This window comes from Gadus chalcogrammus, chromosome 10 (assembly GCF_026213295.1).
Source record: "Gadus chalcogrammus isolate NIFS_2021 chromosome 10, NIFS_Gcha_1.0, whole genome shotgun sequence".
NCBI classification, from domain to species: domain Eukaryota; kingdom Metazoa; phylum Chordata; class Actinopteri; order Gadiformes; family Gadidae; genus Gadus; species Gadus chalcogrammus.
Window position 1 is genome coordinate 13,014,081 of NC_079421.1, and position 25,000 is coordinate 13,039,080.

Below are 25,000 nucleotides of genomic sequence, written 5' to 3' on the forward strand. Positions count from 1 at the left end.
TCCTCCTCCTGTGCTCTGGTGAAGCTGCCCTGCACGGCTCTGTGACGTAGCCTACACCTGGCGATCCCCAAACGTAAACCATCCACGGCCTCCGGTCCTGGGGCGGCCGCTCTGTCTTCGCCAGCCGCTTCGTCTTCTCCATCCACTCCGTCGTCTTCATCATCTTCGGCTGCTCCGGCACCGTTGCCTTTTTCCACACAGTCCGATGTGGCGGTTGCATTCCCACGCAGCGCTAAGTTTTCAGTCCCACCACAATTCTTATCGGTTTGGTTAATTGTCTGCTTTTCCTTTCATCTTTTTGTGTTTGTGTTCTTTAGTTTATTTGTTTGGGTTAAATCCTATACATACATATATTTTTGTGTTGCGTTTTGTTGACCCATTTGGGGTTAAGCATATCAATATTTTCTTATTATTTCTGATCTATTGCTTTGGGGTTCAACGGATTATTTTCTGTTTAGTTTAACATAGCTGTTGGGTTTGTGTATGTGTGTGTTTTATTATAGTCCTCTGTTTTAAATGATTGTCGTAACAACCTGAGTGTTTCGCCACAACAGTAGTGTAATTCTGTGTTTCTTTCTTGTGTTTCCAGGACAGGAGCTGGTGTAGCGGGCGGCAGGCTTTGATTTGGTTTGTAGTGGTTCTTTTGTGGTTTTGAGTTTATTTAGTCTGACCGCCTCGCTACCGCCTAGCTCTGTACCTGTTGTATTTATTTCTACTTTGACTTGACACTTCATTGGTTGTTGAGGTCCCTGAGCTCTTTTAATTCTGCTTACCGTAGATAAATAAAATTACATCTTTTGTAAGTCCGTCTCTCGTCCTTTATACCAAACGTGCAACGAATCTGTGTGACCTCTGGTTGGCCAAAGTACAGGGCCAAGGTTGTATTTCCTGGGGTGCAATTCCCCAGGTGGCGTTGTCGAGCAACTTTCCCCCCCCCCTTCTCTCCATTATGCCACACACTCATTGCAATGTAATCCCTCCACGGCAATATATGAAGCTATGAGCATTCATTCCATTGGCTAACGGAAGAGCCGATGGCTGCACATAGAGACGCTATGAGCATTCATCCCATTGGCTAACGGAGGACCTTGTGCTTCTTTTTTCGACGCAGGGGTTTTTCCACTCATTACAATGTAATCCCTCCACGGCAATATATGAAGCTATAGGCATTCATCCCATTGGCTAACGGAAGAGCCGATGGCTGCACAATAACGGCGATTTTACAGTGACATCTGTGACATTCCTCAACACAACTACACCAACGTGTCCTTGTTAATTACACAACATGTATGGGTTAAGGCTCTGGGCATCAGTTGTCCTGTTTGGTGCTTTTGATCGTTTTTTTGATCAGTGTTGGGTAGCCGAGCGTTGGGTTCCGTTGGGTTCCGAGCGCGTCGATTTCTGATGAACGGTCAGTGACTTTTGCTTCAGTTTCTGACGCAAAAGGGTACCCATGCGCTGCTTTTTTAGACGCATGGGGTTTTCAACTAGTTACAATAACCCTTTGACGGGGGACCCGATGGCTGCTGAAAACCCCATGCGTCGAAAAAAGCAGCGCAAGGGTACCCTTTTGCGTCAGAAACTGAAGCAAAAGTCACTGACCGTTCGTCAGAAAACGACGCGCTCGGAGTGGCTTCAGTTTCTGACGCTGAGGTCGTTGCTATAGAGGCCACGTCCGTGCGCTTTTTTTGACAACTGACAGAGCAACCCTTTCTCATCAAAATTACGTTCCCAGAGAACTATTCGGCATTCTCAATTACGTTTGTCTAAAAAACGTATTTTGTCCGTGATTACGTTTTATTGAACATATTGTAATGACCTCGCCGGTGACATAACGATGTCGAGTCATTAGTAATTGAAGGAACTTTTAATGAACCAAAACCAGGTCACTGAAACCCGTAACCAACGGCAGAAATCCCACCGAAAACAAACCCCGGTTACCCCGGCAACCCCCAACACGGTCTCACTCATGTGCAGGCCCCCACCCTCGTGTTCTTTCAAGGCCCTCCCCCAGCTGACCTAATGATTCGCCCCCACACTGATTGACAAGAAGAACATTACAATACATGCACACAGAACGACTGTTATAACGGACAACGAAATACAATGCAACACATAACACACAAACTATTTAACTGTCCCAGGGTCGCTACAATATCGTAAATACGAATTCGTTCTCAGCCTATTTTTGCCATTTATTTACCATGTTACTATTGCAGAATAAATTAATGCATTATCATTCATCTTGAACATGTGTTTTTACAGTATAGAGTGGTGGAGAGGGATGACGTATGTTGGCAAACCCGGAAGTGAGCGTCGCCCTCTGTTCCCTTGACAAAAAGCCAACGGGTTTTCCATTGGATATGGATTATTGCAGAAAAATCCTCAACTCCTCATAATAAATAAATAAATAAAAATAACCGTGCTCCAAAGAACGAAGTGTAAACCAATGCATTCTGAATGGGAGTGTTTCTCCGATTTTTCCATGCTACACAACGAAATGTAAACCCATGCAAATAAAGACTTCATGGTCATAATAATTTAAATATCATTAATCTACTGAGTGTGTAGGGAGGTAGGCTATTCTATTTTTTTCAACGGGGCTGAATCCAGTCACTTGACCGTCATGGTTGCTATGGTGGTTGCTATCGACCGCCCCCTCTGATACGTGGCTCACGCGGCAAAGGAGCTGCCGTAAATTGGGTTGTTTTTGTCGTAAACTAGGGTCCGATGGTTGAAAAATAGACAGATATTCCAAGGTATCCTTAAAAGGCCGCTTGGATGTGTTTATTTTCTGCAGTTTAGACTTTTTCTATAACTAATTTTTGAAAGCAAAACACCAAGCTCATTGATTTAACGAGGGAGGGTTATTTGAAACAATTTATTAAATAAATATTTGTGAGAGGTCATTCCTTCTCCTGATTTTACTCCTCCCCATATGGATTTGGAGAATTGTTGCCACGTCCCAGTGGTGGAGGTATTATATATATATGAAAGAGGGCATTCAATTATAGCCTACAATGATCAATTAGGAGGCCGAAGCCTTAAAGGAAGTGATGCAATAGGTGACTGAGTCGACAACATTTAAGTAAGCTGTATATGTATAGGGTCTCTTATATATCAAAGAGGGTCTCAAAGGACGCATACGCTTCAACCTGTGGCTCCAGCACTACAGGAAATGACTCAGCAAGTGCTCCATCTCGTTGCAACTCACCCAGCGGCTCGCTTGCAAGATTTTGGCCTGAAGTTCTTCCCAGACCTACACCCTAGCCATCCAACATGCATATCTGAGAATCAGGCCTCTCTTTAATAATGACAAAAAGTTATGAGAGAAACACACATTAACTTTTTGTTATCTCATAAGCGGCGTGGTGCCGGCTCCTTTTGACCTTTTGACCCCCGACTTCAAAAACGTGGCCACAGGCCAGCTGTGTCTACACACCTTTAGCCACGAATGTACACCTCCATCCCACAAAAAATGGGGACTAGAAACTAACCTCTGTCTTATGTACATGTACTGTACTGTTGGAGGTCACGCCCCTTTGCCGACCTTTTCGAGATAGCTAGGGATGCTAAAATGTTTACACACATTTCCCGGGGCCCCGTGAACGACATATCCGAGATTTGGAGTTCTAGCCCTTAGAGAAAAAAAGTTTTCCCAAATGGAGTGTCATTTGGACAAAGCCCCTCAGAAGTGTAGCCTGCAAGACCTAATGGTTCAGAATGTGGTGGAAAAACAGTTTTTGAGATAGGAAGGTCCTACCGCCCTGAAATTTTAATACCTTATTCTAGGGCCTAACTGGGACCTCCACACCGAAACTTGGCCCGGTCGGACCCCGAGGGCAGGAAGGGGGGGCCCTTCCTGCCCGAAACTTGGCCCGGTCAGACCCCGAGGGCAGGCCCCCCCCTTCCTGCCCTCGGGGTCCGAACGGGCCAAGTTCAGGGCCAAGTTCAGCAGCCATCGGGTCCCCCGTCAAAGGGTTATTGTAACTAGTTGAAAACCCCATGCGTCTAAAAAAGCAGCGCATGGGTACCCTTTTGCGTCAGAAACTGAAGCAAAAGTCACTGACCGTCCGTCAGAAATCGACGCGCTCGGAACCCAACGGAACCCAACGCTCGGCTACCCAACACTGATCAAAAAAACGATTGTTTCTCTCAATCAAAGCACCAAACAGGACAACTGATGCCCAGAGCCTTAACCCATACATGTTGTGTAATTAACAAGGACACGTTGGTGTAGTTGTGTTGAGGAATGTCACAGATGTCACTGTAAAATCGCCGTTATTGTGCAGCCATCGGCTCTTCCGTTAGCCAATGGGATGAATGCCTATAGCTTCATATATTGCCGTGGAGGGATTACATTGTAATGAGTGGAAAAACCCCTGCGTCGAAAAAAGAAGCACAAGGTCCTCCGTTAGCCAATGGAATGAATGCTCATAGCTTCATATATTGCCGTGGAGGGATTACATTGCAATGAGTGAAAAACCCCCTGCGTCGAAAAAAGAAGCGCAAGGTCCTCCGTTAGCCAATGGGATATGAATGCTCATAGCGTCTCTATGTGCAGCCATCGGGTCCCCCGTCAAAGGGTTACATTGTAACTAGTTGAAAACCCCATGCGTCTAAAAAAGCAGCGCAAGGGTACCCTTTTGCGTCAGAAACTGAAGCAAAAGTCACTGACCGTTCGTCAGAAATCGACGCGCTCGGAGTGAGAATGTCTCTGGGCAATCGAAAGAAAGCTATATCATGTCACAGCTTTTTGTTGGCCATGTTTGTAACACTGCAATCGCAACGAAATTGCAAACTAAAGTATCTTGCAACAAACATTCATATATACAATTACATTACCTATTCTTCGAACAGGCAATGCACGTTACTATCCGGAAAAACGATTTCATGTCCTATTTGCAATTACTATGCAATTATGCAACTATTTTTCCGTAGTACAATTGGCCAATATTTTAGTATTTTACACGAAGTATTCTCTTCATTTTCACAGCAATATAAAATAATACAAGTTGTAATCATTACCACGTACAGCGAATTATTGTCAGCCAACACCTCTTCAAAAATGATCAACCCTATGTGACAAATTACATTATAGCCAGTTCAACACATTAGGTTACATTATTTCTGTCGATTGGTGTTCCAAGGGGAAAATACCTTCAAGGCATGGTATTCATTAACAGTAGAAAGCTTAAAATCATAACAAATACATGTTCCAGGTCATGTTCAGTGCTTTCATGGTCATCATTGATGAGGGGTATTAGAGAAAAGAAAAAAAAAAAGTTGTGACTTATAATATGATGTGTTTTATTCTTACCTTCTCGTGATTAGGCAAAGTCTGAGTTCTGCTTAAAGTGTCTCCTCCGTTTATACTGATCAGTTCTCCATCAACAGGCGGGAATTGAGGAGGGAACACTACTACGTCACTCTTCAGTGTGTCTGAGCTGAAACACACGCCATACTGCTGAGTAGATTTAGAGTAAGACCAGCTCCCGTCAGGGTGGGTGGTGATCATTGGGGCGCTGTACCTGCTGAAACTGTTGTCTCTCCAGTGGCATTTGAATGCTATTAAACTGATGAGACTCAGTAGAAAGATCACTGACACCGACGCAATGGCGATCAGCAAATACAGGTTTAAAGCAGAGAAGCTGTCCTCCTTTGGCGGCACGTGTCTGAACTGAGTCTGAAGGTCTCCTGTGTTTTCAACCACAACGACATCAATAGACACAGTAGCTGTCAGGGAGGGCTCTCCGTTATCACAAACCAACACCACCAACGGGTGAGTTTTCAGGTCATTGTCACTCATCCGTCTCTTAGTCCTGATTTCACCGGTGCTGGTTCCGATCCGAAAGAGATTGGTTCCTTTGGGTTCAGAGATGTGATAAGAAAGCAGTGCATTGTAACCAGAGTCTGCGTCTACGGCCCTGATTTTAGCCACAAAGTATCCCGCTTCAGCAGAGTAGGGAATGTTCTCACTGTTAACGGAGCCGTGTTCAGAATAGGGGGCTAAAATCCCGGGACTGTTGTCATTCTCATCAAGGATGAAAACGTTAACAGTGGCGTTGCTGCTCAGTGAAGGAACTCCAGAATCGATGCCTTTAACTTTGAACTGAAATATTTTTTTTTCTTCATAATTAAAAGACTGAAGGCAAACTATTTCACCAGTATCTGAGTTGATATTAACCATTGATAACACAGGCATGGACACTTCATTAATTATAGTGTACGTTATTTTTGCATTCTCTCCTAAATCTGCGTCAGTAGCGGTTACTGTATGAATGACTTGATCCGTCGGGCTGTTTTCTTTCACATAAACATTTATGACCGGATGAGGAAAACGCGGTGGATTGTCATTAACATCAGAAACGTGGACGGTGATCACATTGGTACTAGAGAGAGGTGGAGTCCCCTCGTCCGTAGCCGTGATTGTGACGTCATACTGAGAAACGCTCTCTCTATCAAGAGCACCGTCAACCAACAAAGAGTAGTAATTCTTATAGTTTAACTTTAGTTTAAAAGGAACAGAGCCAGTAATTATACAATTTGCATGGCCATTTTTGCCTCCGTCTCTATCTGTCACAGTAACCAAAGCCACGACTGTACCTAATTCAGCGTCTTCTTTAACCTGATTCAACACAGAAGAGACAATTATTTCTGGTGAATTATCATTTATGTCGATCACCTCGACCAAAACCTTGCCATGTCCAATACGAGGAGGTGTTCCTTTATCTTTTGCTTGGACACGAATATCGTAAGCTTGATTTTCTTCGAAATCAATGTTTGCTTTGATTGTGATAACACCGGTCTCTTCGTTCAGTGAAAATGCATCACTGGGGTCTTTGCGCCCCTTTGCTGCAAACGAGTAGACAAGCTCACTATTCACACCGTCATCCAAGTCAGTAGCGCTGAGAGTTAATAACGTGGCTCCTATTTCAGCATTTTCAACAATCTGCGCTTTGTAGAGAGATTGACTGAACACGGGAGTGTTGTCATTCACGTCCATTACGTTAACGGTTATTTGCAGTGTCCCTGATCTGGGGGGTTTACCACCGTCTACAGCGGTCAGAGTCAGTGTGATTACGGCCTGTTTCTCTCGGTCTAATGGTTTCTGCAACACCAACTCGGCAGAAAGACTGTTGTCTTCACTACTTTGCACATCCAAAGAAAGATGTTCATTTTGGCTCAATTTGTAAGTCTTTATTGCGTTACTACCTATGTCTGCATCATGAGCAGTCGGTAATGGATACCTGTCTCCCGGAGATGTGGACTCATACATATCGATTATCTTAATATCCTCCAAAAAAGATGGTGAATTGTCATTTACGTCGAGAATATCAATTTCTATTCTACGAAGATCTCGCGGATGACTCAACATGGCCTCTACGTTTAAAGAGCACTTTACCGTGTTAGGACAAAGCTCCTCTCGGTCTATCCTCTCGTTAACATATAGAAATCCACTTTTCAAATCAGCCTGAAAATACTGCATTTTGTAACCCGAATTGATTTCAAGATTCCTGGATTGCAATTGTTGAAGATTGAGGTTTAAATCTTTGGCGAGGTTCCCGACTACGGTTCCTTTGTCCACCTCTTCGGAAACAGAGTAGGATATCTGTGCAACGGACCATTCACAGAAACAAAGCAGAACGGAGAGTACAATCCACACATGATCGTATCGTTGCCAAGCAGCCATCGCCGAAATATCAAAAGAGATAAATCCTCGATCCACGAAACATGAGGAATATCCAGTTTTATGCCACGGTCCAACCCTTCTCCTACGACTTCATCCGAATGTTTCCTGGACCACAAAGCACTACAGACTGACGCCGTTGGTTAAACAGAGGAGGAGTCTGATACCTCTATATTTTTCCACGGTCTCAAGCGACACCACGTGTCTGTCATGAGGAAATAAAGGTTCAGAAAAAGCTATGTGACAACGGGCTATAATGGTAATGTGACCAACCATATGGAAAACAAGATTATTTTTTTGTTCCTTTTAATTGTTACGCGTTAATTAATGAACACAAGTGATCTAACGTTGGTTCTTCATTATATTTAACGTCAGTTAATTGGCTTTTGACTTGAAAGAATTTCAGAAAGACAGCATCTTGATACTTTGTTTACTTTGTTTACTTTGTTAACCATTCATTTAGGATTAAGAATAACGGGGATGTCTCGAAAATGTCAGAGTAATCTTTTTTCTAAACTATGCTAATGTAAATTCTCCCAGGGCAATTTATTTTGGAAGCAAATATGCCCACCAAAAATGCAAAGGCACATTCACGTATTTGTTGTTCATGAATAAAAGTAACGTGTCAACCATTTACGAAACAACAATACCTCTATAATACCTTCATTATACAAACAACAATAATAATCATGAGAAGTTTTGTGATCATGAAGATGATTATTATTATTATAAGTTAATTACCATTTTATTTGATAGCCGTTAATATTTGTTCATGTGTATAACACTCCTCATTATCAAATCGAATAGATATAACCATTAGCTGCATTTGTTTAATAGCTAGGTCTTTAAAGTATTGTTTCAGATGGGACAGCATAACGTAGTTTCGGATTAGGATGATCCAATACAGACAGTAAATGCATCAACAGAATAATCAAATATGAACGTTCATGTGTCTTACCTTCTCGTGATTGGGCAAAGTCTGAGTCCTGCTTAAAGTGTCTCCTCCATTTATACTGATCAGTTCTCCATCAACAGGCGGGAATTGAGGAGGGAAAACTACTACGTCACTCTTCAGTGTGTCTGAGCTGAAACACACGTCATACTGCTGAGTAGATTTAGAGTAAGACCAGCTCCCGTCAGGGTGGGTGGTGATCATTGGGGCGCTGTACCTGCTGAAACTGTTGTCTGTCCGGTGGCATTTGACTGCTATTAAACTGATGAGACTCAGTAGAAAGATCACTGACACCGACGCAATGGCGATCAGTAAATACAGGTTTGAAGCAGAGAAGCTGTCCTCCTTTAGCGGCACGTGTCTGAACTGAGTCTGAAGGTCTCCTGTGTTTTCAACCACAACGACATCAATAGACACAGTAGCTGTCAGGGAGGGCTCTCCGTTATCACAAACCAACACCACCAACGGGTGAGTTTTCAGGTCATTGTCACTCATCCGTCTCTTAGTCCTGATTTCACCGGTGCTGGTTCCGATCCGAAAGAGATTGGTTCCTTTGGGTTCAGAGATGTGATAAGAAAGCAGTGCATTGTAACCAGAGTCTGCGTCTACGGCCCTGATTTTAGCCACAAAGTATCCCGCTTCAGCAGAGTAGGGAATGTTCTCACTGTTAACGGAGCCGTGTTCAGAATAGGGGGGTAGAATCCCGGGACTGTTGTCATTCTCATCCAGGATGAAAACATTCACTGTCACGTTACTGCTGAGGGGAGGAATACCGGAGTCTGTGCCCCTAACCTTGAATTGAAACGTTTTTAACTCTTCATAGTCGAAAGATTGGCGACTGACAATATCGCCAGTTTCTGAATTAACATTGACCATTGTAGAGAGAGGTATTGAGGAAACGCTGTTTGTCAAAAGTGAGTAACTTATCCGACCGTTTTGTCCCCCGTCAACATCAATTGCCGACGCAGTTTTAATAAAAACACCTACTGGGCTATTCTCTTTGACGTAAACGTTCATCAGAGTCTCCGTGAAACGGGGCTCGTTGTCGTTAACGTCAGCCACGTGCACTGTGACAACGGTGGAGCTGGAAAGAGGTGGGGTACCTTCATCAGTTGCTACGATATTAACATTGTGTTGAGCAATCGTCTCTCTGTCGATGAGCCCGTTAACTACCAGCGAGTAATAGTTTTTATAGTTCGTTTCCAACTTGAATGGCACGTCGTTCGCGATCACAACCCTCACTACGCTGTTCTTTCCATCGTCTTTGTCGAGAACGGAGACCAAAGCAATAGCGGTGCCTATTTTAGCGTCTTCTTTTACAGTATCCATCAATGACGTCACGGTGAGCTCCGGAGCATTGTCGTTGAGGTCCACTACCTCTACGAGTACTTTACAGTGAGCTGACATTGGAGGCTGGCCTCTGTCACTGGCCTGCGCGTGGATCTCAAACGCAGAGTTTTTTTCAAAGTCTATTGGACCTTTGATCAAAATTGCGCCGCTTTTAGAATCAATATCAAATAAATCAAATATGTCATCCTGGCCTTTACTTCTAAGTGAGTATTCAATATCACTATTCACACCTTCATCTGCGTCTGTTGCATTTAATATAATTATTTTAGTTCCAGGAGGCAAGTTTTCCAAAATCCGCGTTTTGAACAATGAACTACTGAAAACTGGGCGGTTATCATTTATATCTAAAACGTTAATAACAATCTGTGATGTTCCTGATCTGGTAGGATTTCCCCCATCAACTGCTGTCAGTGTGAGCTTAATAAGGGCCTCTTTCTCCCGATCTAACGCCTTCTGAAGCACTAACTCGGCGGACACACTCTTACCTCCTTTATGTATTTCCAAAGTAAAGTAATCATTTGGACTGAGCGTGTATGTACTTACACTGTTTTTACCTACGTCCAAATCAGATGCTTCAATAAGTGCAAATTTGGCTCCGGTTAGAGTACTTTCTGGGATGTCGAGGGATTGTACATTTTCTACGAAAAAGGGTGCATTATCATTTTGATCTACAATATTGACCTCTAAATGATACAATTTCAACGGATTATTGATCACGGCCTCTATGTTTACGGTGCACTTCGTAGTCTTTCCACAGAGCTCCTCACGGTCGATTCTTTCATTGATAAACAGAGAACCAGTCTTGAGATTCACCTCAAAGTATTTTCGCTTTGAGCCAGAAACGAGTTGAAACGTACGGGATTCCAGATCCTGAACATTGAGGTTTAGATCCTTAGCAATATTTCCAACGGAAGCGCCTGCTTTTATCTCCTCGGACACCGAATAGGAAAGCTGCCCGCACACAGTTTTCCAAAAGCATCCGAAAAGCGTAACCGCCAGATATATCCAAATACACCTCCTTTTCCTCATATGCAGTGACATAATTCCATCCGAAACGAACAGAAAATGGGTCGAAATATCGCTTTAGCCCGTTGTTCCTGGAAAAGTCGTCCCTCAAATATAGATGTATATTCAGGAGCAATGCCAACACAACGGCCGCAGTTCTTTATCCTTCTGCTCGTCTTTGTAACAAAGCCCGGAGAAACGCAGTCGTCTCTCAGACCTGGGTGGAGTTTCACAAAGAACTACAGTCGTCGAAATGTTATGGTCTACAATGTCCCCTTGTGGACACTTGACGCAAGTACAGTACATTTTCCAAAACAACCAGAGAATGGATTTTCCATTCTCTTGGAATACCAGATTAACTGTTCAACGACGTTCAAACTGAAAACTGTATGAAACTGCTAACATCACATTCAAATGCAGTACATTTTCAACAACAAATTATTGTGCTCCATTATGAGGATGAATCATTCCAGTCTAGCGGAACGCGGTTACAAGCCTATTGAATACCGTTTCAGCACCAAGGACAGTGGTCCATTCAGTGGCTACCATAGCCATTGACGAAGGAGCCTTATTTACTCCATAATAATAAATCATTAAAAATATGTTGAAGAAAAAAGGTTTATAATGCAGTAAAGTTTAGAAATACATGGATTTGATGCCTTGAGATTTGCTGCAAAACAGTTTAGATCATGAGAAAAGTAAAAACGCCCAGTCAAATGTTATGACGTAAATTGTTGCTCTTACCTTATCTTTGTTTGGTAAAGTCTGAGTCCTGCTTAAAGTGTCTCCTCCGTTTATACTGATAAGTTCTCCATCAACAGGCGGGAATTGAGGAGGGAACACTACGACGTCACTCTTCAGTGTGTCTGAGCTGAAACACACGTCATACTGCTGAGTAGATTTAGAGTAAGACCAGCTCCCGTCAGGGTGGGTGGTGATCATTGGGGCGCTGTACCTGCTGAAACTGTTGTCTGTCCGGTGGCATTTGACTGCTATTAAACTGATGAGACTCAGTAGAAAGATCACTGACACAGACGCGATGGCGATCAGCAAATACAGGTTTAAAGCAGAGAAGCTGTCCTCCTTTAGCGGCACATGTCTGAACTGAGTCTGAAGGTCTCCTGTGTTTTCAACCACAACGACATCAATAGACACAGTAGCTGTCAGGGAGGGCTCTCCGTTATCACATACCAACACCACCAACGGGTGAGTTTTCAAGTCATTGTCAATCATCCGTCTCTTAGTCCTGATTTCACCGGTGCTGGTTCCTATCCGAAAGAGATTGGTTCCTTTGGGCTCAGAGATGTGGTAAGAAAGCAGTGCATTGTAACCAGAGTCTGCGTCTACGGCCCTGATTTTAGCCACAAAGTATCCCGCTTCAGCAGAGTAGGGAATGTTCTCACTGTTAACGGATCCGTGTTCAGAATAGGGGGGTAGAATCCCGGGACTGTTGTCATTGTCATCCAAGATACAAACGTTAATTGTCACGTTACTGCTAAGGGGAGGGATTCCAGAGTCCGTGGCCTGAACTTTAAACTGAAACGATTTTAATTCCTCGTAGTTAAATGATTGAAGGGCTGAAACCTCCCCAGTTTCTGACTTAATATTCATCATTGAAGATAGTGGCAAAGGTGAACCACTGCTCGGCAAAAACGAATACTTCACTTGACCGTTTTGATCGACGTCAGCGTCAACCGCAGAAACCGTCTTAACAACGACCCCCACCGGCCCGTTCTCTCGGACGTACACGTTCAGCACGGGCTCCGTGAAGCGGGGCTCGTTGTCGTTGACGTCAGAAACGTGAACGGTGACGACGGCAGTGCCCGAGAGAGGCGGGGACCCTTCATCAGTTGCTATAATAGTCACCGTGTACTGGGAGACGGTCTCCCTGTCCAGAGGTCCGTTAACTACTAAGGAATAATAGTTTTTGTAGTTCGTCTGAAGTTTAAATGGTGGGTCATTGTCATTGGCGATAACCGCTTTTACCACACCGTTTATACCATCGTCTTCGTCCAGAACGGTAACCAGAGCAATAGCGGTTCCTTTTTTAGCGTCCTCTGTCACCGCCGTCATGAGTGACGTCACGGTGATCTCCGGAGCGTTGTCGTTGAGGTCCACTACCGCTACGAGTACTTTACAGTGAGCTGACATCGGAGGCTGGCCTCTGTCACTGGCCTGGGCGTGGATCTCAAACGCAGAGTTTTCTTCAAAGTCTATTGGACCTTTTATTGTTATTGCACCGCTTTTAAAATCAATATCAAATAAATCTAAAATTAGATCCTGGCCTTTACCCCTGAGTGAATATTCAATTTCGCCATTTACCCCTTCATCTGCGTCTGTTGCTTCAAGTATGACCACTGTTGTTCCTGTCGGCACATTTTCTATAATTTGTGTTTTGTACAGTGATTTACTGAATACTGGAGAATTGTCATTGTTGTCTAAAACATTAATAATTATTTGTGACGTTCCTGATTTAGGAGGATTTCCTCCGTCTACTGCGGTCAACGTAAGCTTTATCAGAGCCTGTTTCTCTCGGTCTAGCGGCTTCTGCAAAACTAACTCGGCAGACGGACTGTCTCCCCCTTTATGAATATCTAACGAAAAATGATCATTAGAACTGAGCTTGTATGTATTCACGGCGTTCTTGCCAATGTCTACGTCCGATGCCTCTACAAGGCCGAATTTCTTTCCTGGGAATGTACTCTCGGCGATGTTAAGAGACTGCAACATCTCTGTGAAAAATGGTGCGTTATCATTAATGTCTAAAACGTTCACTTCTAATCGATGAAGTTCTAGAGGATCGTTGAGGACTGCCTCTACGTTTACGGTGCATTTTCTAGCTTTGGCGCACAGCTCCTCCCTGTCGATCCGTTCTTTGACAAAGAGAACACCAGTCTTTAGATCTACCTCGAAATGCCTTTTCTTTGAACCGGTGACAATCTGAAACCTACGCGAACCCAATTCCTGCAGGTTGAGGTTCAGATCCTTCGCGAGGTTTCCAACAGACGTCCCGGGGTTTGCCTCTTCAGAGACGGAGTAGGAGAGCTGTCCGTACGCTGCTGTACAATACAAATCCAGTAACACAAGCGCTATGTGTATTCCAACGGAGCAACTTCGAATAGATACAGACATAGTACCATGCGAGTCCGACACGGCCAATATGTCAAAATCAGTGAAATCCTCCAAAATAGTCCAGGAAAATGTGGTAAATCCAACGAGTGTACATGCCCTTCTAATTATTTATAGGGAAACGATGGATGCCTTGCAGTTCATTATCCTCCTGCGTTTCTGTTAACAAAGCCCAGATAGTCGTCGTGAGCCGGGGAGTGGCCTCAGCCCTACGTTCCAATTATTTCAATGTTGTGGTCTATAATGCCCCCTTCTGGTCACCTGATAGAAGTGCATCGAACGTTCACAGCTGTCATTCCAAACGTTGCCAAATTAGCCATTTCCAACTAAACGAAGACACGATACGAACGGGAATCAAGTAACCATTTATACTATGTGATTCTTCTCAGTGCCTTCCAAAGCCAACCAATCAAATGCAACACGAAACAGATTACCAAGTGGCCAGACCGAAAGTGTTTGAAATGTTTAAACTACAGGGATGAGGCTATTTTTGCAGGTAGCTTCTATCAAAGTGAACTGCTAACAGACTGGAAACTAGCTACAATGATTAGGCTTCAAAATAACAGCCATTTTTATCCGATGTCACATCATGGAGGGTAACATCTCCAATGTTTCACAAAACTAACTGTTGTTGGAGTGTAACCACCTCCCCCGGCAGCAGCAGACAGAACGCATGCAGCTGGTTCAGGGGCAGCATATTCGGCGTGCACTGGTTCAGGATCCGCATGTTCAGGACCCGCATGTTCAGGACCATGGCTAGCGGTCTATAAAATAAAATACAACGCGGATGCGTTGGGAACGCTAAACAGAAACTAAACAACAGGCAATGCACGTTTCTATCCGTACGAAACCATTGCATGCGCTATTTGGAATAACTATGTTTCCTTCGTACAATTGGCCAACATGTTTGTGTTTTACATTAAGTATTATCTTCTTTTCACCTAACTAAAATATAGGTTGTATTCAACATTACTATATAGTGAAGTATTGTCAGCCAACGTCTCTTTAAAGATCATCAACCCTAGGTGACAAATGACACAATTATAGCCTATTGAGCACTTTAGATTACATTATTCCTGTCTTACGTGTGATTGGTCTACCACGAGGAAAATGCCTTCAAGGCATCGTATTTATTGTACAAAAATATTAACCGTAGAAAGCATGATTCAAAACCAATGCATGGTCAAGGTCATGTTGTGGGCTTTCATGGGCAACATTGATGAGGGGAGGTTTAGAAAAGAGACTAGAAATGATGCAAATGCATTTGCTTAATAGTGGAAAAACTTTTGTAAGAGGAAACTCTGGTGAGAATTGCCCATTTTCAAGCATGCAACAGTTGTGATTTGTAGTATGTGTTTGATTCTTACCTTCTCGTTATTGGGCAAAGTCTGAGTTCTGCTTAAAGTGTCTCCTCCGTTTATACTGATCAGTTCTCCATCAACAGGCGGGAATTGAGGAGGGAACACTACTACGTCACTCTTCAGTGTGTCTGAGCTGAAACACACGTCATACTGCTGAGTAGATTTAGAGTAAGACCAGCTCCCGTCAGGGTGGGTGGTGATCATTGGGGCGCTGTACCTGCTGAAACTGTTGTCTGTCCGGTGGCATTTGACTGCTATTAAACTGATGAGACTCAGTAGAAAGATCACTGACACCGACGCAATGGCGATCAGCAAATACAGGTTTAAAGCAGAGAAGCTGTCCTCCTTTAGCGGCACGTGTCTGAACTGAGTCTGAAGGTCTCCTGTGTTTTCAACCACAACGACATCAATAGACACAGTAGCTGTCAGGGAGGGCTCTCCGTTATCACAAACCAACACAACCAACGGGTGAGTTTTTAGGTCATTGTCACTCATCCGTCTCTTAGTCCTGATTTCACCGGTGCTGGTTCCGATCCGAAAGAGATTGTTTCCTTTGGGTTCAGAAATGTGATAAGAAAGCAGTGCATTGTAACCAGAGTCTGCGTCTACGGCCCTGATTTTAGCCACAAAGTATCCCGCTTCAGCAGAGTAGGGAATGTTCTCACTGTTAACGGAACCGTGTTCAGAATAGGGGGGTAATATTCCGGGACTGTTGTCATTCTCATCCAGGATACAAACGTTAACAGTCACGCTACTGCTGAGGGGAGGGACTCCAGAGTCCGTGGCCTGAACTTTAAACTGAAACGATTTTAATTCCTCATAGTTAAATGATTGAATGGATGAAACCTCTCCAGTTTCTGAATTAATATTCATCATTGAAGAAAGCGGCAAAGGTGAACTACTGCTCGGTAAAAACGAATACTTCACTTGACCGTTTTGATCGACGTCAGCGTCAACCGCAAAAACCGTCTTAACAACGACCCCCACCTGCCCGTTCTCTCTAACGTACACGTTCAGCACGGGCTCCGTGAAGCGGGGCTCGTTGTCGTTGACGTCAGAAACGTGAACAGTGACGGCGGCAGTGCCCGAGAGAGGCGGGGACCCTTCATCAGTGGCTATAATAGTCACCGTGTACTGTGCGACGGTCTCTCTGTCCAGAGGTCCGTTTACTACTAAGGAATAATAGTTTTTGTAGTTCGTCTGAAGTTTAAATGGTGGATCATTGGCGATAACCGCTTTTACCACACCGTTTATTCCATCGTCTTTGTCAAGAACGGTAACCAGAGCAATAGCAGTGCCTATTTTAGCGTCCTCTTTCACCGCCGTCATTAGTGACGTCACGGTAATCTCCGGAGCGTTGTCGTTGAGGTCCACTACCTCTACGAGTACTTTACAGTGGGCTGACATTGGAGGCTGGCCTCTGTCACTGGCCTGGGCGTGGATCTCAAACGCAGAGTTTTCTTCAAAGTCTATTGGACCTTTTATTGTAATTGCACCGCTTTTAGAATCAATATCAAATAAATCTAAAATGAGATCCTGGCCTTTACTCCTGAGTGAATATTCAATTTCGCCATTTACACCTTCATCTGCGTCTGTTGCTTCGAGGATGACTACTGTTGTTCCTGAAGGCACATTTTCTATAATTTGTGTTTTGTACAGTGATTTACTGAATACTGGAAGATTATCATTGTTGTCTAAAACATTAATAATTATTTGTGACGTTCCTGATTTAGGAGGATTTCCTCCGTCTACTGCGGTCAACGTGAGCTTTATCAGAGCCTGTTTCTCTCGGTCTAGCGGCTTCTGCAGAACTAACTCAGCCGACGGACTGTCTCCCCCTTTATGAATATCCAACGAAAAATAATCATTAGGACTGAGCTTGTATGTATTCACGCCGTTCTTGCCAATGTCTGAATCCGATGCCTCTACAAGGCCGAATTTTACTCCTGCAATAGTACTCTCGGCGATGTTAATAGACTGTAACACCTCTGTGAAAAATGGTGCGTTGTCATTAATGTCTAAAACATTCACTTCTAATCGATGAAGTTCTAGAGGATCGTTGATGACTGCCTCCACGTTTACGGTGCATTTTCGAGCTTTGGCGCACAGCTCCTCCCTGTCGATCCGTTCTTTGACAAAGAGAACCCCAGTCTTTAAATCCACCTCGAAATGCCTCTTCTTTGAACCGGTGACAATCTGAAACCTACGCGAATCCAATTCCTGCAGGTTGAGGTTCAGATCCTTTGCGAGGTTTCCAACAGACGTCCCGGGGTTTGCCTCTTCAGAAACGGAGTAGGAGAGCTGTCCGGACGCTGCTGTACAACACAAATCCAGTAACACAATCGCTATGTGTATACCAACGGAGCTCCTTAGAATAGATACCGACATAGTACCATACGGCACGACCAAAACATATATCAAAATCAGAGAAATCATCCAAAGTAATCCAGGGAAAGAAAGTAAATCCAACGAGTGTACATGCCCTTCTTAGCAGTAATAGTGAAATGACGGTTGCCTTGCAGTTCAATCTCCTTCTGCGTTTCTGGTAACAAAGCCCAGAGAGTCGTCGTGAGCCGGGGAGTGGCCTCAACCCTAGTTACAAATCGTTCAATGTTATGGTCTATAATGCCCCCTTCTGGTCACCCGATAGAAGTGTATCAAACATTCACATCTGTCAGTCCAATTGTAGCAAAATAAGCCACATGTAATTAAACAGGGGCACGTTGCAAACAGGAAACAAATCAATATTATTACGAAGTGATTTTTCTCAGGTACATCCAATGCCAAACAACAAAATTCAACACTGAAAAATCAGAGTGGCCAGTCAGAGATTTTTTAGAAATGTACAGAGCTGCATTGATTAGGCCATTTTTGCAGATTGCCCATCTTTTATACCTGAACAGCTAACAGATTCAGTCAAATGTTAAGGCATCATGATAACAAAAAATCATCAGATGGCACATCATGGAAGGTAATATCTCCATTGTTTCTATGTTGTTTGAGTGGAACCACGTCCCCCTGCAGCAGCAGACAGAACACATGCAGCTGGTTCAGACCCATCATATTCAGAACCCACTGGTTCAGGACCCGAAGGTTCAGGAAGGGATGGTTCAGGCCCATGGACAGCGGTCCATAAGAACCAAAATGGGCATGTTTGGAACATGTCACGCGTCTCTGGCCAATCGAAAAACAAATTCTTCATATCACAGCTTCCTCTTAGCCATGTCCGTACCAATGCAAACGCAATGAAAGTAACTACTAAGTTGCCAGACACTATGAACTGAACAATGAAGAGTCAATGTATGTGTCTATCTGTAAAATAATATTGCATGCCCTATTTGCAATAACTAGGTTTCCGAAGTACAATTGGCCAATATTTTAGTCTTTTACATTAAGTATTCTCTTCTTTTCAAAGAACTAAAATATAGATTGTGTTCATCACCACATGCAGCCAAGTATGTCAGCCAAAACCTCTGTAAAGAAAATCCACCTAAGTGACCAATTACATAATTTTAGCCAGTTGAACACATTAGGTTATATTATTTCTGTCTTTTATATGTGATTGGTGTACCAAGAGGAAAAGGCCTTCAATGCATGGTATTCATTAGAATAACTGTAGAATGCATTTCTTCAAATCCAATGCATGGTAAAGGTCATGTTCAGGGCTTTCATGGGAATCATTGATGAGGGGCAGTTTAGAAAAGGGACTAGAAATTCTGTAAATGCATTTGCTGAACAGCGGAAAAACTTTTGTGAGGGGTAACTGTTGAGAATTGCACTTTTTCAAACATGCAGCAGTTGTGATTCATAATAAGATGTGTTTGATCCTTACCTTCTCGTGATTGGGCAAAGTCTGAGTTCTGCTTAAAGTGTCTCCTCCGTTTATACTGATCAGTTCTCCATCAACAGACGGGAATTGAGGAGGGAACACTACTACGTCACTCTTCAGTGTGTCTGAGCTGAAACACACGTCATACTGCTGAGTAGATTTAGAGTATGACCAGCTCCCGTCAGGGTGGGTGGTGATCATTGGGGCGCTGTACCTGCTGAAACTGTTCTCTGTCCGGTGGCATTTGACTGCTATTAAACTGATGAGACTCAGTAGAAAGATCACTGAGACCGACGCAATGGCGATCAGCAAATACAGGTTTAAAGCAGAGAAGCTGTCCTCCTTTAGCGGGACGTGTCTGAACTGAGTCTGAAGATCTCCTGTGTTTTCAACCACAACGACATCAATAGACACAGTAGCAGTCAGGGAGGGCTCTCCGTTATCACAAACCAACACCAACAACGGGTGAGTTTTCAGGTCATTGTCACTCATCCGTCTCTTGGTCCTGATTTCACCGGTGCTGGTTCCAATCCGAAAGAGATTGGTTCCTTTGGGTTCAGAGATGTGATAAGAAAGCAGTGCATTGTAACCAGAGTCTGCGTCTACGGCCCTGATTTTAGCGACGAAGTATCCCGCTTCAGCAGAGTAGGGAATGTTCTCACTGTTAACGGAGCCGTGTTCAGAATAGGGGGCTAAAATCCCGGGACTGTTGTCATTCTCATCCAGGATACAAACGTTAACAGTAACGTTACTGCTTAGCGGGGGAACTCCAGAGTCCGTGGCCTGAACTTTAAACTGAAACGATTTTAATTCCTCGTAGTTAAATGATTGAAGGGATGAAACCTCTCCAGTTTCTGAATCAATATTCATCATTGCCGAAATTGGCAAATGTGAACTACTGCTCGGCAGAAACGAATACTTCACTTGACCGTTTTGATCGGCATCAGCGTCAACCGCAGAAACCGTCTTAACAACGACCCCCACCGGCCCGTTCTCTCTGACGTACACGTTCAGCACGGGCTCCGTGAAGTGGGGCTCGTTGTCGTTGACGTCAGAAACGTGAACGGTGACCTCGGCAGTGCCCGAGAGAGGCGGGGACCCTTCATCAGTGGCTATAATAGTCACCGTGTACTGGGCGACGGTCTCCCTGTCCAGAGGTCCGTTAACCACTAAGGAATAATAGTTTTTGTAGTTCGTCTGAAGTTTAAATGTTGGATCATTGGCGATAACCGCTTTTACCACACCGTTTATACCATCATCGTTGTCAAGAACGGTAACCAGAGCAATAGCGGTTCCTATTTTAACGTCCTCTTTCACTGCGGTCATTAGTAACGTCACGGTGATTTCCGGAGCGTTGTCGTTGAGGTCCACTACCTCTACGAGTACTTTACAGTGAGCTGACATCGGATGCTGGCCTCTGTCACTGGCCTGGGCGTGGATCTCAAACGCAGAGTTTTCTTCAAAGTCTATTGGACCTTTTATTGTTATTGCACCGCTTTTAGAATCAATATCAAATAAATCTAAAATTAGATCCTGGCCTTTTCTCCTGAGTGAATATTCAATTTCGCCATTTACCCCTTCATCTGCGTCTGTTGCTTCAAGGATGACCAATGTGGTTCCTGTAGGCACATTTTCTATAATTTGTGTTTTGTACAGTGATTTACTGAATACTGGAGGATTATCATTGTTGTCTAAAACATTAATAATTATTTGTGACGTTCCTGATTTAGGAGGATTTCCTCCGTCTACTGCGGTCAACGTGAGCTTTATCAGAGCCTGCTTCTCTCGGTCTAGCGGCTTCTGCAGAACTAACTCGGCAGACGGACTGTCTCCCCCTTTATGAATATCCAGCGAAAAATAATCATTAGGACTGAGCTTGTATGTATTCACGCTGTTCTTGCCAATGTCTAAATCAGATGCCTCTACCAGGCCGAATTTTTGTCCTGGGAGTGTACTCTCGGCGATGTTAAGCGACTGCAACATCTCTGTGAAACACGGTGCGTTATCATTAATGTCTAAAACGTTCACTTCTAATCGATGAAGTTCTAAAGGATCGTTGATAACTGCCTCTACGTTTACGATGCATTTTCTAGCTTTGGCGCACAGCTCCTCCCTGTCGATCCGTTCTTTGACAAAGAGGACACCAGTCTTTAGATCCACCTCGAAATGCCTTTTTTTTGAACCGGTGACAATCTGAAACCTACGCGAACCCAATTCCTGCAGGTTGAGGTTAAGATCCTTCGCGAGGTTTCCAACAGACGTCCTGAGGTTTGCCTCTTCAGAGACAGAGTAGGAGAGCTGTCCGTACGCTGCTGTAAAATACAAATCCAGTAACACAATCGCTATGTGTATACCAACGGAGCCCCTTTGAATAGATACAGACATAGTACCATGCGAGTCCGACACGGCCAATACGTCAAAATCAGAGAAATCCTCAAAAATAATCCAGGAAAATATGGTAAATCCAATGAGTGTACATGTCCTTCTAATTATTTATAGTGAAACGATGGATGCCTTGCAGTTCATTCTCCTTCTGCGTTTCTGGTAACAAAGCCCAGAGAGTCGTTGTGAGCCGGGTAGTGGCCTCAGCCCTACGTTCCAATTCTTTCTATTTTGTGGTCTATACTGCCCCCTTCTGGTCACCTGATGGAAGTGTATCGAACATTCACCGCTGTCATTCCAAACGTTGCCAAATTAGCCATTTCCAACTAAACGAAGACACGATACGAACGGGAAGCAAATAACTATTTATACCATGTAATTTTTCTCAGTGCTTTCCAATGCCAACCAATCAAATGCAACACGAAACAGATTACCAAGTGGCCAGACCGACAGTATTTGAAATGTATAGAACTACAGGGATGAGGTTATTTTTTGCAGATAGCTCATTGTTTCAAAGTGAACTGCTAACAGACTGGAAACTAACTACAATGATTAGGCTTCACAATTACAACCATTTTATCAAATGGCAAATCATGGATGGTAACATCTCCAATGTTTCACAAATCTAACTATTGTTGGAGTGGAATCACGTCCCCCTGCAACAACAGACAGAACACATGCAGCTGGATCAGGACCAGCATATTCAGAGCCCACTGCTTCAGGACCCGCATGTTCAGGACCATGGATAGCGGTCTATCAAATACAACGCGGATGCGTCGGGAACGCATCACATGTCTCATCCAGTCGAAAGACAACTTTATCGTGTAGCAGCTTCCTCTTGGGCATGCTTGTAACACTGCAATCGCAAATTAATTCGCAAACCAAAGTTATCTTGTGACAAACAACGTCGTAACTACTAAGTTGTCAGACATACATTAACGAAACAGCAAACAGGCAATGCACGTTTCTCTCCGTACGAAGCAATTGCATGCCCTATTTGGAATAACTGTTTCCGTTGTACAATTGGCCAACATTTTTTTGTTTTACATTAAGTATTATATTCTTTTCACATAATTAAAATATAGCTTGTATTCATTACCATATACAGCGAAGTATTTTCAGCCAACACCTCTTTAAAGATAATCAACCCTAGGTGACAAAGGACATAATTATAGCCAGTTGAGCACTTTAGGTTATATTATTCCTATCTTTTACATGTGATTGGTCTACCAAGAGGAAATTGCCTTCAAGGCATCGTATTCATTATACAAAAATATGAACCGTAGAAAGCTCGATTCAAAACCAATACATGGTCAAGGTCATGTTGTGGGCTGTCATGGGCAACATAGATGAGGGGAGGTTTAGAAAAGAGACTAGAAATGATGTAAATGCATTTGCTTAATAGCAGAAAAACTTTTGTAAGAGGAAACTGGTGAGAATTGCACCTTTTCAAGCATGCAACAGATTTGTAGTATTTGTTTGATTCTTACCTTCTCGTGATTGGGCAAAGTCTGAGTCATGCTTAAAGTGTCTCCTCCATTTATACTGATCAGTTCTCCATCAAGAGGCGGGAATTGAGGAGGGAACACTACTACGTCACTCTTCAGTGTGTCTGAGCTGAAACACACGTCATACTGCTGAGTAGATTTAGAGTAAGACCAGCTCCCGTCAGGGTGGGTGGTGATCATTGGGGCGCTGTACCTGCTGAAACTGTTGTCTGTCCGGTGGCATTTGACTGCTATTAAACTGATGAGACTCAGTAGAAAGATCACTGACACCGACGCAATGGCGATCAGTAAATACAGGTTTAAAGCAGAGAAGCTGTCCTCCTTTAGCGGCACGTGTCTGAACTGAGTCTGAAGGTCTCCTGTGTTTTCAACCACAACGACATCAATAGACACAGTAGCTGTCAGGGAGGGCTCTCCGTTATCACAGACCAAAACCACCAACGGGTGAGTTGTCAGGTCATTGTCACTCATCCGTCTCTTAGTCCTGATTTCACCGGTGCTGGTTCCGATCCGAAAGAGATTGGTTCCTTTGGGTTCAGATATGTGATATGAAAGCAGTGCATTGTAACCAGAGTCTGCGTCTACGGCCCTGATTTTAGCCACAAAGTATCCCGCTTCAGCAGAGTAGGGAATGTTCTCACTGTTAACGGAGCCATGTTCAGAATAGGGGGGTAGAATCCCGGGACTGTTGTCATTCTCATCCAGGATAAAAACATTGACTGTCACGTTACTGCTGAGGGGAGGAACTCCAGAGTCTGTGGCCTTAACTTTAAACTGAAACGTTTTGAGCTCCTCGTAATTAAAAGACTGAAGGTTGGTGATTTCTCCCGTTTGTGGATTCACGTTAATCATTGAAGACAGCGGCAATGCATTCCTATTGCTGTTTAGAACTGAATAGCTCAAGAGGCCGTTCTCACCAACGTCCGCATCAACTGCAGAAATCGATTTAATGGTGGCTCCTATTGGGCTGTTTTCCTTCACGTATATGCGAACCGAGGGCTCTGAGAAGCGCGGAGCGTTGTCGTTAATATCGGAAACATAAACGTTAATAAAGCTTCGGCTGGACTGACGCGGAATCCCTTCGTCGTTAGCCATGAAGGTGACGTTATACTGGGACGCGCTCTCCCTGTCTAGTGGACCGGCAACAACCAAGGAGTAATAGTTTTTGTAATTGGATTCCAATTTAAAAGGAATATTTTTCGTGACCTCACATTTCACTTCACCATTACGTCCTCCGTCCTTATCGGAGACCGACACCAGAGCAATCGCGGTGCCCAGTGGGGCGTCCTCTTTGACCCTGTCTAGTAATGACGTCACTGTAATTTGAGGCGCGTTGTCATTCTCGTCCATGACTTCTACTAGCACTTTACTATGAGCAGACATCGGCGGCTGGCCTTTGTCTCTGGCCTCGACGCGTATCTCAAAAGCCTTTTTTGCCTCAAAGTCAAGGTTTCCTTTCAACGTAATAACGCCCGTGTCGGCGTCAATTTGAAAAATGTCAAGCACGCGGTCTTGATCTTTGCTTCTGAGAGAATATACGATCTCACTATTATCGCCTTCGTCTGCGTCCGTGGCGTTTACTGCCATTACGGTTGTACCTGGGCGCGAGTTCTCGGCTATTTGAGTCTTGTATAGAGATTTGCTGAATATTGGAAGATTGTCGTTTATATCTAGGACATGAATAATAATCAGCGAATTACCAGATTTAGCGGGTGTACCCCCATCATGAGCAGATAGTGTTAGGTTTATTACAGCTTGCTTTTCTCTGTCAAGACCTTTCTGTAAAACTAATTC

At 43.8% G+C, this 25,000-nt stretch overlaps 4 protein-coding genes across 6 annotated transcripts in view; all 4 read right to left on the bottom strand.

Moving 5' to 3' along the window:
* Positions 1-22,406, bottom strand: part of LOC130390129 (protocadherin alpha-C2-like) — a 60,182-nt gene extending 37,776 nt beyond the window's left edge. Inside the window, exon 1 of one of the 3 annotated variants that reach the window (XM_056599893.1) lies at positions 19,320-22,406. In XM_056599893.1, coding sequence (XP_056455868.1) covers positions 19,320-21,701 — 2,382 coding nt within the window. In that variant the 5' untranslated portion in view covers positions 21,702-22,406. Of the gene's footprint in view, positions 1-5,320; positions 8,614-8,648; positions 11,364-19,319 lie in introns of those variants that run through there. The other 2 variants (XM_056599892.1, XM_056599895.1) reach the window with 2 other exon arrangements.
* LOC130390143 (protocadherin alpha-3-like) lies at positions 11,404-14,146 on the bottom strand. Its single transcript, XM_056599907.1, has one exon. It carries the CDS (start codon positions 14,127-14,129, stop codon positions 11,685-11,687), a length of 2,445 nt encoding a protein of 814 aa, XP_056455882.1. The 5' UTR covers positions 14,130-14,146; the 3' UTR covers positions 11,404-11,684.
* LOC130390134 (protocadherin alpha-3-like) lies at positions 15,371-19,028 on the bottom strand. The gene has a single exon (XM_056599899.1). It carries the CDS (start codon positions 17,921-17,923, stop codon positions 15,395-15,397), a length of 2,529 nt encoding a protein of 842 aa, XP_056455874.1. The 5' UTR covers positions 17,924-19,028; the 3' UTR covers positions 15,371-15,394.
* Positions 22,407-22,930: 524 nt separating the features above from the next.
* Positions 22,931-25,000, bottom strand: part of LOC130390135 (protocadherin alpha-3-like) — a 2,859-nt gene continuing 789 nt past the window's right edge. Inside the window, exon 1 of the mRNA XM_056599901.1 lies at positions 22,931-25,000. This exon is cut by the window's right edge and continues 789 nt beyond it. Coding sequence (XP_056455876.1) covers positions 23,072-25,000 — 1,929 coding nt within the window. The 3' untranslated portion in view covers positions 22,931-23,071.